This window comes from Somniosus microcephalus, chromosome 8 (assembly GCF_052327205.1).
Source record: "Somniosus microcephalus isolate GS21.2 chromosome 8, FLI_Smic_1.0, whole genome shotgun sequence".
In the NCBI taxonomy this organism is placed as follows: Eukaryota; Metazoa; Chordata; class Chondrichthyes; order Squaliformes; family Somniosidae; genus Somniosus; species Somniosus microcephalus.
Genome location: NC_140994.1, coordinates 32,701,969 through 32,714,037, shown reverse-complemented (window position 1 = coordinate 32,714,037; position 12,069 = coordinate 32,701,969). Strand labels below are relative to the sequence as shown.

Genomic DNA, 12,069 nt, shown 5'->3' with positions numbered 1-12,069 from the left:
GGCTGACAGTGGCGATTTCAGCACTTTTAAGGGACACACACATCTTTCAGGTAAGTTTGGATTTAAGCTTTTGGACTTTTTTTATTTTATTGAAGTAGTGGCTTGCTGCAATAGATGTTAAAAGTTTAAGTGTGTAGGGAGTGCTGCTGAATGCTTGCAAGCCTTCAGATGGTAAAGGAAGGCCTCTGACATGACAAAAAATGCTGCAAATACTCAGCAGGTCAGGCAACATCCGTGGAGAGAGAAACAGTGTTCACATCTCGGATCGAACTGCTGCCTGACCAGCTGAGTATTTCCAGCATTTTATGCTGTCATTTCAGGTTTACAACATCCGCTCGCAGAAGGAAGAGGAAAACACAGCAGAGGAAGAAGCTGAAGAGAAAGCAGAAGGAAAGATGCAACATCAACAGCCCCTTTCTGGCTGGGATATCCGAGATGGAATCTCCACCACTGTACCAATGACCACAACCCCAATTCCCCTTTCCACATTTGTCCCACACCTTACCTTCCCTCTGTTACTGACCATCACAGCGTCCTCTTGGCCACAATGCTGAAATAAAAGCCACCACAAAGCAAAACGTCCAATCCAACTATGCATGACATCAAGAAATCAACTCATCACCCTTATGCATTCTCTTAGTGTGTGTCTTGTGTGTGCCTTTACTTATCCTACTGATGTCACGCAGTGCTACCCCAATGGCTGCAGCGTGGCTGGTGGAAGACTGCTGACTTTCAGTGGGGGACACTGCAAATGGCCTTGCTTGTCAACTTGAGCTGGTGGCTGGGAGTGTCAAATCAAGTGATTGTGTTTCTTCTTCTTCACTCTCCTCTCCCTCTTCTTGGTCAACAACTGGCTGGGCAGGCTGCATTTCTTGGGTGTGTGAAATGAGGAAGGCACAAGTGTGGAGTTGTTGTGACGGGAGGGTGGGAAAGCATAAGGTGCATGCCAGAAGGAGGATAACGTATGAGGATACCAGCATCTGGCCAAGAGCTCAGCCATGCCCCTGCCAAGAATGGCCTGCACCGTCTCCTCCAAGGGGGTGAGATGAGGCTAGGAATGGGAGATGTGCCTTGTGATTGGTGCAGATTGTTGGTAGGTGAGTGATTGGGGCTGGGGTCATGCATTGAACAATGTGAGAGGCTAGTGGTGGAGTTGGTAGGAGATGGCTTTTGAAGATACGTTCACTGACCTTGACCAGTGGTCTGAGGTCATGAAACTTCTTTGGGCACTGGAGTCAGGTGGTGGAGGCAACACTGATGGCAGTGACAGCCTCGATGATATAGTCCCACATCCTTCTTTCTGGAGGGCCTCCTGGCTCCCTGTGGTTAGAGGGCCTGTGTTGCAGTGTTGACCCCCTGCACAAAGCTGGAGTGCTGTGTGTGAGACCCTGGGTGCCCCTTCCCTGGCTTGCTGAGCCATTTGTGTTAGTGCTGAAGCAGTTTTCCTATTTTTTTGAGGTTAGGAAGGGAATTCAGCTTTAAGAGTTGCATAATCACATTTGGGACTTTTTTTTTGGAAAGGCAGTAAGGGCTGAAAAATGCATTTTTGTCACTGCATTTTAATTTGTATTAGTTCTGAGTGCATTGCCCCTTTTTAATTCACAGCCCTTTTAATTGCCCACAATTCCTTGCGAGTTCCAAAGCCTCGCTCCCAGAGGCTGTGCGAAGCTCAAACGCCACTTCAGGATGGGAAAGTCGCCTCGGAGGTCTCTACTAACACCACCAGGAGGGTGTTGCATGGAAGGTTAGCGCTGTGCCACCAAACTCCAGCCACCCAGACCAATTTTATTCTCCTTAGCGTTGCAGCCATTTTCAGCGGCCGTTAGCTCCAGTTGCCTGTGACACCAGCGACTCTCGTGGCGAACACGAATTTCTAGGCCTATGTACCAAGTCTTATATACAATTCCCTGCTCTAGCTGGGTTAGCATTGGAGGTGAAAATTGGCATTTTACATTTAAATGACTTTTTTTGATATACTTCCTGCATGATTGGTGTCATCGATTTTTGTTAACAATTGCTGTTTGTACAGGGCCTTGGTGAGACCACACCTTGAGTACTGTGTGCAGTTTTGGTCGCCTTATCTGAGGAAGGATGTTCTTGCCATGGAGGGAGTGCAGTGAAGATTCACCAGACTGATACCTGGGATGGCAGGAATGACGTATGAAGAGAGATTGGGTCGATTAGGCTTATATTCGCTAGAGTTTAGAAGAATGAGTGGGGATCTCATTGAAACTTATAAAATACCGTTAACTGTATCCCTGAAACAAAGCTGGCGAGGATGTATTCAGAAAAAGGCTGTGTATCGTGAAACCACAATTCTCGGCCAGAATGGAGATGATTGGCTAATTGCCCCGTCAATCGCGCCTGGAGCCCCAAGACAGCAGTGAAGTCAATTTGTATCCCCTCCCCCAACATATCACCATTTTACAAGAAGAGGAATTGCAAAGTTAAAAAAGACATCTCTTTTAGCTAAGAATTGTGCGAGTAGATTCTAAATCAATACTTATACAATCATTTTCAGTTTGATGTGATGACCTTTTGGGAACAGCTGTTTCAAAATTAGGAATGTTTAAAGGGAGCACACTACCACAGAAACATATGGGAAACTTTTGCAATAAAATGTGCTAAATTAAAATGACCACGTGTGTTTTCTGCATTGCAAGTTGGAAAAGCTTGCCGAAATTAAGCCTACAAAGAGTTATGATATACTTTCAGTTTAATTTAATTCCGTTTATGTTAATTTAAAAAAAACACCTTTTCTTTAAACAACTGATGGTGACTTCAGTAAGCCATTTCTCCACAGAGTCTGACCAAGTGAGAGAGGTGATTTAACAAAATGATGATTGGCGATGCATTCCACTGATGTTTAATTCATCTTTGTCAACCATAGGACTCCCCAACTCCTAGAAGCTAGTTCTTCAACAATGTGTTCAACTGCGTAGATTAAACTAAACATTAATGGAAATAATTGATCCCCCATTTTTAAGCACCGATGGTGACTTTGCTCTTTTTAAAACCCACAGTTGGCACTGATCTATTCCTGTTACTAAATATGCTCGTCTTATTGGAAGCAACCGCCCTGAGCTGTAACATATAGTATATGAGTATTGTAGAGTTCAGTAGGGTATATTTATCTTACAACTTTGTAAACATACTCAAAAGGTTGTCTTTAAGGTTATTTCAGAACTACAGTTACTTTTTCAGCACAGCAGTCATTCCCGATACAATTTTTGTCATTGTCTAGTCAATTTATAATCCAATATTTTAAATGGCACATTCTGTATACTTGGAAACTAGATACTCAGTTCCTTATATGCTGTCTGCGATATAATTACATCCTACAGTATACATAGTTATTTTCATTTTATCCAAAATATAGAGGTTGTATCCATTCTGCAGATGAGATGTTAAAATGCCTACCTGTTTAGGTGAGGCACTAACTGATTAAGTTTATGTAAGCTGCCATGGAGTCACAGATACCGAAGTTTGTGGCTTCTGTGGTTCAAAGTCAGCATTATGCTAGTGCTTCCTTACATTTGGAAAGCACTTACAGGCATTTTAGAATCTGCTCGCTATTTTTGTTTGTACTTCCTTCTATAAATTAGTGACATTTTGTGATGCCAAAAGGATCATTAATTTGTGTCTGATACGGAGATGCATATTCTGCATTTAATGAACACACACAAAGAAATTCATAACTTTGTTTCAAATTCTGTGAATTCACTGTCTGGCATTTATCAGATCTGGCAAGATCTCCAAATGCAAATAGATGTTACACCAGCTTTTCCAGTGTTGGAGTTGAACATTTACACTGAAGCTGTAAAAAAAGTAAACTTTGTACTGGGCTGTGCCTAGTGGCATACATTTATAATGCATGCATTGTCTTTGTATATACGTGTATACCGTAGACGGCCAAACCTGTGCATATTGCTGTATCTATCTATATTATATATATTTGTACATGAGCAAGATTTCAATCACATCCATTTATGTACATGTATGTATGCAGGATAGTAGGAAGCCTATTCCGCACGGTGAAATCTGTGTATACGGTTTAAGAAGTATCCTATTGCTGGTCATAGGCTCCAAACAAAAAAGTGTATTCTAAAAGAGTTCAGCTTCCTCCAATAACTCGAGAGTTTATCTAATGAATGGCTAAGGCATACGGACCAAGAATGTCCAAGGCCCGCAAGATAAATGCAGATGAAGACCACCTTTTAGCCCATTTCAGCCCATCCATTTGGAAAGCACTTGCAGTTTCCCTATTGTGACATCAATTTTTAAACAGTTCCTGGATTTTCACCTCTACTCTCTGGGAATCCATTCCATTATTGTGAAGAAGAACTTCTGATATTGATTATTAAATTTTCCTTTTTATTAGCTTGCTTTGTGTCCCCTAGTTCTACTCTCGCAATCTAGTTTGCAAGATTTTCACGATTTACCTTTTCCATATGGTTTACTATCGCATATATGTTTATAAGATCACGTCTCAGTGTCCCCCTTTCAAGGATAAGAAGTCCAAGCCTTCCTCCAGACTTTCCTTGTATATCAGATCCCTAACAGTAGAGATTAGTCTTGTGGCACTTCTGTGAATTCGCTCCAGTGCTTGAACGTATCCCAGTGTCTCAGCCAGAATTGGACCCTGTACACCAGGTGTAATCTGAGCAAAGCACTATACAGTTTGAGGAGAACTTCCTCTGACTTGACCTCTACTGTCTTAGCTACATAGTTCAGTATTATTGGTTGCTGCTCTGCAGTGGGTGGACATGTTGAGCATCAAGTCTATTAAGCCTCCTAAGTCTCTTTCAACTTCATCCTTAGCCAGTTCAACACCACACATAGGGAAAAAATGGGCAAGAAATCAACTCTATGTGCAGTAGTTTACACTTGTCTTTGTTCTGTCCACTTAGATCATAGACTGATATAGCACAGAAGGAGGCCATTCGGCCCATCGAGCCTTTGCTGGCTCTTTGAAAGAGCTCTCCAATTAGTCCCGTTCCCCAAAGCCCTACAATTTCTTCCTCTTCAAGTATTTATCCAATTCCCTTCTGAAAGCTACTATTGAATCTGCTTCCACCACCCTTTTAAGCAGTGCAATCCAGATCATAACAACTTACATGTTAAAAAAAAAAAAATGTTTTACTCGTGTCGCCTCTGGTTCTTTGGCCTTAAGGTAAATTTAATTACCTTAAATCTGTGTCCTCTGGTTACCGACCCCTCTGCCATTGGAAACAGTTTCTCCTTATTTACTCTCTCAAAATCCTTCAAGATTTTGAACACCTCTATCAAATCTCCCCTTAACCTTCTCTGCTCTAAGGAGAACATCTCCAGTTTCTTTAGTCTCTCCACGTAGCTGAAGTATTTCATCCCTGGTACCATTCTAGTAAATCTCCTTGGGCTTGACATCCTACACCATTTTAGATATTTTATCAATTTTTTTGTTGTATTATCTGAGCTGCCTCTTCAGAATCAACTGTCCCTCCTAGTTTAGTGTCAGCTGCAAATCTGACCTATTTGTATTGAGTTTCTAAGTCATTGGTGTAAATCAGAAACTGTAGTTATCCCAATACTGCTCACTGGCACCTCCCTCAGTACTACTCCCACCACCTCAAAATAACTTCTTTAACAAGTACCCATTGCTTCCTAACCTTCAGCCTATTGCTTATCCACTCCCAAGATTTATCCTGAAGCTTCACACCGTCTCCAGCAATGTCCACTTCATGAGAATGGATTTTTTTTAAAAACCTTTGATGATTGAAGTTGTCTGTTAAAATAACTTTGCGATTCTCGCATATCCTTCTCCTCTCTTCAGAACAAAACGTATTTACATTCAATCCCTAGACTGTGATATAATACTGCAATTTATCTCCATGTCCTGGGTTAAGGAGTGGAAATTTGTCCAGGGTTCTCACTCCCAACTACTATTCATGCGTATGGACATCAGGTGAGGACAGGCTCGGGCACGGCTATGATGTTTTGGGTGGGTGGTTAAATTATCTGCTGACAATTACTGTCTGTAGAATCTTGCCCATCAATGACCAATTACCCTCAGGAAAAAAAAAACGCATAAAGATTGACCAGAAAAAAAATTAGTAAAAAACTATTTTGACTTATGTAATCAGCCTAATGTGTGCTCCGCATACTAGAGATTTGGGTCAGTAATTAAAGGTGTCATTATGCTACAGGTACTGATCGCAGACTGGTTTCAGTAGAGTGAGTTATGTTGCTGGCTGCACATCGCACTCTGTCTAATGACCAAGGAGCATGAGAATAAATGGTCTGTTAACATTAAAATGATTCTCATTAAGTTTTTTTTAAAAAAGCTCCTAGATGGCCAGATGCAGTATTAAGCTTGGCTTTATACTGGACCAACTCCTGGAAGTGGTCTCACACCTATTGGCTTTAGTGCACTTTGGAGCCAATTCAATTGCATGATTCCCAAGTTTTAGATCATTGCGCGTCCAAAGCCGCTTTGCATCAGTGCTAAAGTGATTTGTATATTACCGTAAGTTTCAGCCTTTTTGGTTAATTAAAATGACTTCCTGTTTGTGACTGTCCACAGTGGATTTGTTCGCTTGCTGACATGTAGACTAATATGCAAGTGTCACAAATATATTCTGAACTGGTGTTTAGAGGGCACTGTATTCACATTCGATACTGTTCTGTTAACAAAGGTGAAAAAGAAATAGCGTTTGGGTGTGATTATTGACCACATCATTTCCTGAATATATCCGGCCCTTATTCGGACAAATCAAGTAAAGTGGAACCCTATAGGACATTTGCCAGTAAATTTCACTTAGCTGAGGTGTTCTTCTGAACGATCTTCCCATTTTCTCCATTACTTGAAATTAATATTTAAAAAATGCCCTCAGTCTGAACAAAATCAGATTGTTTTAAACAGGCACAGCAGCAGCCATTTTAAACCTGTACAAAACACTAAGTCCCACAAACAACAAATGACCCGAATGACCAGTTTTGCTGCTGTTGGTTAAAAGAGGAGTGTAGGCCAAGACACCAGAAAAAATATCCCTCCTTGTCTCTTGTCTTTGTAAACAATCCTATAGGATTATTCACTCACCTGAACAGGCAGATTAATATCTCATCCAAAAGATGGACCCTCTGGCATTGCAGCACTCCCGCGGCTGCCGCCATTTTCCTCCCTCCCTTTGCATTGCCGTTAAGAGTTATTGCCCTGGGGAAAAAAAAAAGTGGCGGCATGGTGACTTCAATCGGCATGCCGACTTATCGTCACCACTCCGAACTTCGACCCTAGCGTAGAATTCAGCACTGGGTCCTAAGCATGCCAAGTAAACCTGGCGTGCAAGCAGGCTGACAGTGGCGATTTCAGCACTTTTAAGGGACACACACATCTTTCAGGTAAGTTTGGATTTAAGCTTTTGGACTTTTTTTATTTTATTGAAGTAGTGGCTTGCTGCAATAGATGTTAAAAGTTTAAGTGTGTAGGGAGTGCTGCTGAATGCTTGCAAGCCTTCAGATGGTAAAGGAAGGCCTCTGACATGACAAAAAATGCTGCAAATACTCAGCAGGTCAGGCAACATCCGTGGAGAGAGAAACAGTGTTCACATCTCGGATCGAACTGCTGCCTGACCAGCTGAGTATTTCCAGCATTTTATGCTGTCATTTCAGGTTTACAACATCCGCTCGCAGAAGGAAGAGGAAAACACAGCAGAGGAAGAAGCTGAAGAGAAAGCAGAAGGAAAGATGCAACATCAACAGCCCCTTTCTGGCTGGGATATCCGAGATGGAATCTCCACCACTGTACCAATGACCACAACCCCAATTCCCCTTTCCACATTTGTCCCACACCTTACCTTCCCTCTGTTACTGACCATCACAGCGTCCTCTTGGCCACAATGCTGAAATAAAAGCCACCACAAAGCAAAACGTCCAATCCAACTATGCATGACATCAAGAAATCAACTCATCACCCTTATGCATTCTCTTAGTGTGTGTCTTGTGTGTGCCTTTACTTATCCTACTGATGTCACGCGGTGCTACCCCAATGGCTGCAGCATGGCTGGTGGAAGGCTGCTGACTTTCAGTGGGGGACACTGCAAATGGCCTTGCTTGTCAACTTGAGCTGGTGGCTGGGAGTGTCAAATCAAGTGATTGTGTTTCTTCTTCTTCACTCTCCTCTCCCTCTTCTTGGTCAACAACTGGCTGGGCAGGCTGCATTTCTTGGGTGTGTGAAATGAGGAAGGCACAAGTGTGGAGTTGTTGTGACGGGAGGGTGGGAAAGCATGAGGTGCATGCCAGAAGGAGGATAACGTATGAGGATACCAGCATCTGGCCAAGAGCTCAGCCATGCCCCTGCCAAGAATGGCCTGCACCGTCTCCTCCAAGGGGGTGAGATGAGGCTAGGAATGGGAGATGTGCCTTGTGATTGGTGCAGATTGTTGGTAGGTGAGTGATTGGGGCTGGGGTCATGCATTGAACAATGTGAGAGGCTAGTGGTGGAGTTGGTAGGAGATGGCTTTTGAAGATACGTTCACTGACCTTGACCAGTGGTCTGAGGTCATGAAACTTCTTTGGGCACTGGAGTCAGGTGGTGGAGGCAACACTGATGGCAGTGACAGCCTCGATGATATAGTCCCACATCCTTCTTTCTGGAGGGCCTCCTGGCTCCCTGTGGTTAGAGGGCCTGTGTTGCAGTGTTGACCCCCTGCACAAAGCTGGAGTGCTGTGTGTGAGACCCTGGGTGCCCCTTCCCTGGCTTGCTGAGCCATTTGTGTTAGTGCTGAAGCAGTTTTCCTATTTTTTTGAGGTTAGGAAGGGAATTCAGCTTTAAGAGTTGCATAATCACATTTGGGACTTTTTTTTTGGAAAGGCAGTAAGGGCTGAAAAATGCATTTTTGTCACTGCATTTTAATTTGTATTAGTTCTGAGTGCATTGCCCCTTTTTAATTCACAGCCCTTTTAATTGCCCACAATTCCTTGCGAGTTCCAAAGCCTCGCTCCCAGAGGCTGTGCGAAGCTCAAACGCCACTTCAGGATGGGAAAGTCGCCTCGGAGGTCTCTACTAACACCACCAGGAGGGTGTTGCATGGAAGGTTAGCGCTGTGCCACCAAACTCCAGCCACCCAGACCAATTTTATTCTCCTTAGCGTTGCAGCCATTTTCAGCGGCCGTTAGCTCCAGTTGCCTGTGACACCAGCGACTCTCGTGGCGAACACGAATTTCTAGGCCTATGTACCAAGTCTTATATACAATTCCCTGCTCTAGCTGGGTTAGCATTGGAGGTGAAAATCTGCATTATACATTTAAATGCCTTTTTTTTTTGATAAACTTCCTGCATGATTGGTGTCATCGATTTTTGTTAACAATTGCTGTTTGTACAGGGCCTTGGTGAGACCACACCTTGAGTACTGTGTGCAGTTTTGGTCGCCTTATCCGAGGAAGGATGTTCTTGCCATGGAGGGAGTGCAGTGAAGATTCACCAGACTGATACCTGGGATGGCAGGAATAACGTATGAAGAGAGATTGGGTCGATTAGGCTTATATTCGCTAGAGTTCAGAAGAATGAGTGGGGATCTCATTGAAACTTATAAAATTCTAACAGGACTAGACAGACTAGATGCAGGAAGGCTGTTCCCGATGGCGGGGAGTCCAGAACCAGGGGTCACAGTCTAAGGATAAGGGGTAAGCCATTTAGGACTGAGATGAGGAGGAATTTCTTCACCCAGAGAGTGGTGAACCTGTGGCACTCTCTACTACAGAAGACAGTAGAGGCCAATTCATTAAATATATCAAGAAGGAGTTAGATATATTTCTTAAGGCTATGGGGATCAAGGGATATGGGGAGAAAGCAGGGACAGGGTACTGAATTTGGATGATCAGCCATGATCGCATTGAATGGCAGAGCAGGCTCGAGGGGCCGAATGGCTTACTCCTGCTCCTATCTTCTATGTTTCTATATATTTAACTCAAGTTTGAATTATTTAACCATTTAGTGAAGTATATTAATGTTTATCCCATTTCTCAGAAGGTTAAATATTAGATATTTAAATAAGGATCAGCTTCAATGATCACACTTTGCTGGACATTTACATTATTATCAGAGTTTAAGTATTCTGGTATGCTCAGTAGGTTATATTAAATAATTCTTGTCATGCACTAGATATGGCTGAAAAGGAAGATGGCTCCTCTGCTGTCCCAGCAACAGAGGAAGATGACGCAGCATGGGGAGATTCTGTTGATGCAAAGCCAGACAGGTCATCAAGATTTCCACATTTCAAGTAAGTTTTAAATTTCCTGCATTTCTTGGAACAGCACCAAAACAATGAACAGACAAAAATGCAAATTAGTATTCCCCTCTGTGAGATAGGGAGATTTCCTCTGTAACTTTAGAACTTGTAAAACCTGTCAATTCTTAGTAAGTATTTACAAAAATTAAAATATTTACCTTTTGATGTGCTCGTCAAGGTGAGGAAGCGGAATAGAATGCTCAAGGAACAAGGAATGTAGGAAAAACAGGAAAGTAATTAATTTTTTTTTTTAAATAGCAGGCGGGATAAAAAAGAAAGATTGCCACACACAGCAACAACTTGCATTTCTTCTTCTTAGGCAGTCCCTCGGAACCGAGGATGACTTGCTTCCACGCTAAAAATGAGTTCTCAGGTGACTGATGAGTCCAATGCAGGGCCTACAGTCTCTGTCACAGGTGGGGCAGACGGTGGTTGAAGGGGCGGGTGGGTGGGGTGCTTGGGTTGACGTGCGCTCCTCTGCTGTTTGCGCTTGGCTTCTGCTTGCTCCCGGCGAAGAGACTCGAGGTGTTCGGCGCCTTCCCGGATGCGGACTTGCATTTATATAGCGCGTTTAACATAGTAAAACATCCCAAGGTGCTCCAACAAACTGACAGGACTGAGTTACATGTACATTAATGCACAAAGTATCATTAATACAATTGGTGAGCTAGAGACACAATGTGGTGTGGTGAGTATAATATAATAGCATTAACATAGATATGGCTTATGCTAGGGCAGGAGTGGGAGCTACTAACATTCTTGGTTACAAAATATTTACCCGGGATAGAATAGGAAAATAGAGAGGGGGGGACACTCTTAATCAAAGGTTTCTGTACAGCACTAGAATCTTAAGGATATTATAGGAGAGAGTCGTCGTCGTACGTGTCTTCACACTGTTCCCTTTGGGGGACTGTATGAAGTGGTGGAAGGATTTCTGGCCGCGATTAACGCTCCTTCCATGACCGTAACCATCTTCGTACCAGCCATTAGTGTGGTTAGTCCTATGGCGGGAGGGTTTTACGGGCTCCCACAACCCATACGAGGGGGGGGCCACCCACACCCATGGACGCAAGTATCCCGCTGGATGTCAACCCAGAATTTAGAGCCGGAGCTCCGACTCCACTTGCCGGGACTGTCTGGAGCGGGGTTCGAAACCCTACGCCATCTGGCCCAGCGGCGGGGATGCTACCGCTACGCCAAAGGCCCACTCCCATAGGAGAGAGTGCAAAATGCTGAATTAAGGAAGAATAAGAAGGGAGCTGTTACTCTATTAGGAGATTGTTATAGACTACCCAGCAGTGGAAATCAAATGGAGTAAGAGATATGTAGACAAATAATGGGAGACGTTAATTATCCAAAAGTAGTCTACGGTAAAAGTAATATCAGTGGCAAAGAAGGGGATGGTTCGCTTTTGTGTGCCTAAGACTGCTTTATAGATCAGTATGTTGTTAGCCCAACAAGAAAGGGGGAAATGCTAGATCTAATTCAAGGAAATGAAGTGGATCAAACAGGTAATGTAAAGGTAGGGAGTCACGTAGGAAACAGCAACAGAAAATCCTTTTGAAGCCTTAAAAGAGCCCACTCATTTGATTGAGGAGTGATCAGGTGAGCAACTCGGATGATTTAGAGCAGCAGGCCACAAAATGGAGGAAAATGGTGAAAGGACCATATCATCCTGCAAGACTGAAAAATGTTAACTAATTGTGGAGAAGGAAAATAGCTATGAAACGGAAACCAACTGTGCATTTTGTTGAAATGATATTGGTACAGTTTCATCGATGTGTACCTAGGCTTTTTGCCTCCC

The 12,069-nt window shown here is 43.2% G+C and overlaps 1 protein-coding gene across 4 annotated transcripts in view; it reads left to right on the top strand.

The window, feature by feature from the left end:
- The window catches only part of casp7 (caspase 7, apoptosis-related cysteine peptidase), a 57,407-nt gene that overhangs the window by 6,004 nt on the left and 39,334 nt on the right, over window positions 1-12,069 (top strand). For 3 of the 4 annotated variants that reach the window (XM_085994465.1, XM_085994464.1, XM_085994467.1), the window contains exon 2: window positions 10,139-10,256. In XM_085994465.1, the coding sequence (XP_085850591.1) occupies window positions 10,141-10,256 (116 nt within the window). In that variant the 5' untranslated portion in view covers window positions 10,139-10,140. Of the gene's footprint in view, window positions 1-5,922; window positions 5,945-10,138; window positions 10,257-12,069 lie in introns of those variants that run through there. The other variant, XM_085994466.1, reaches the window with a different exon arrangement.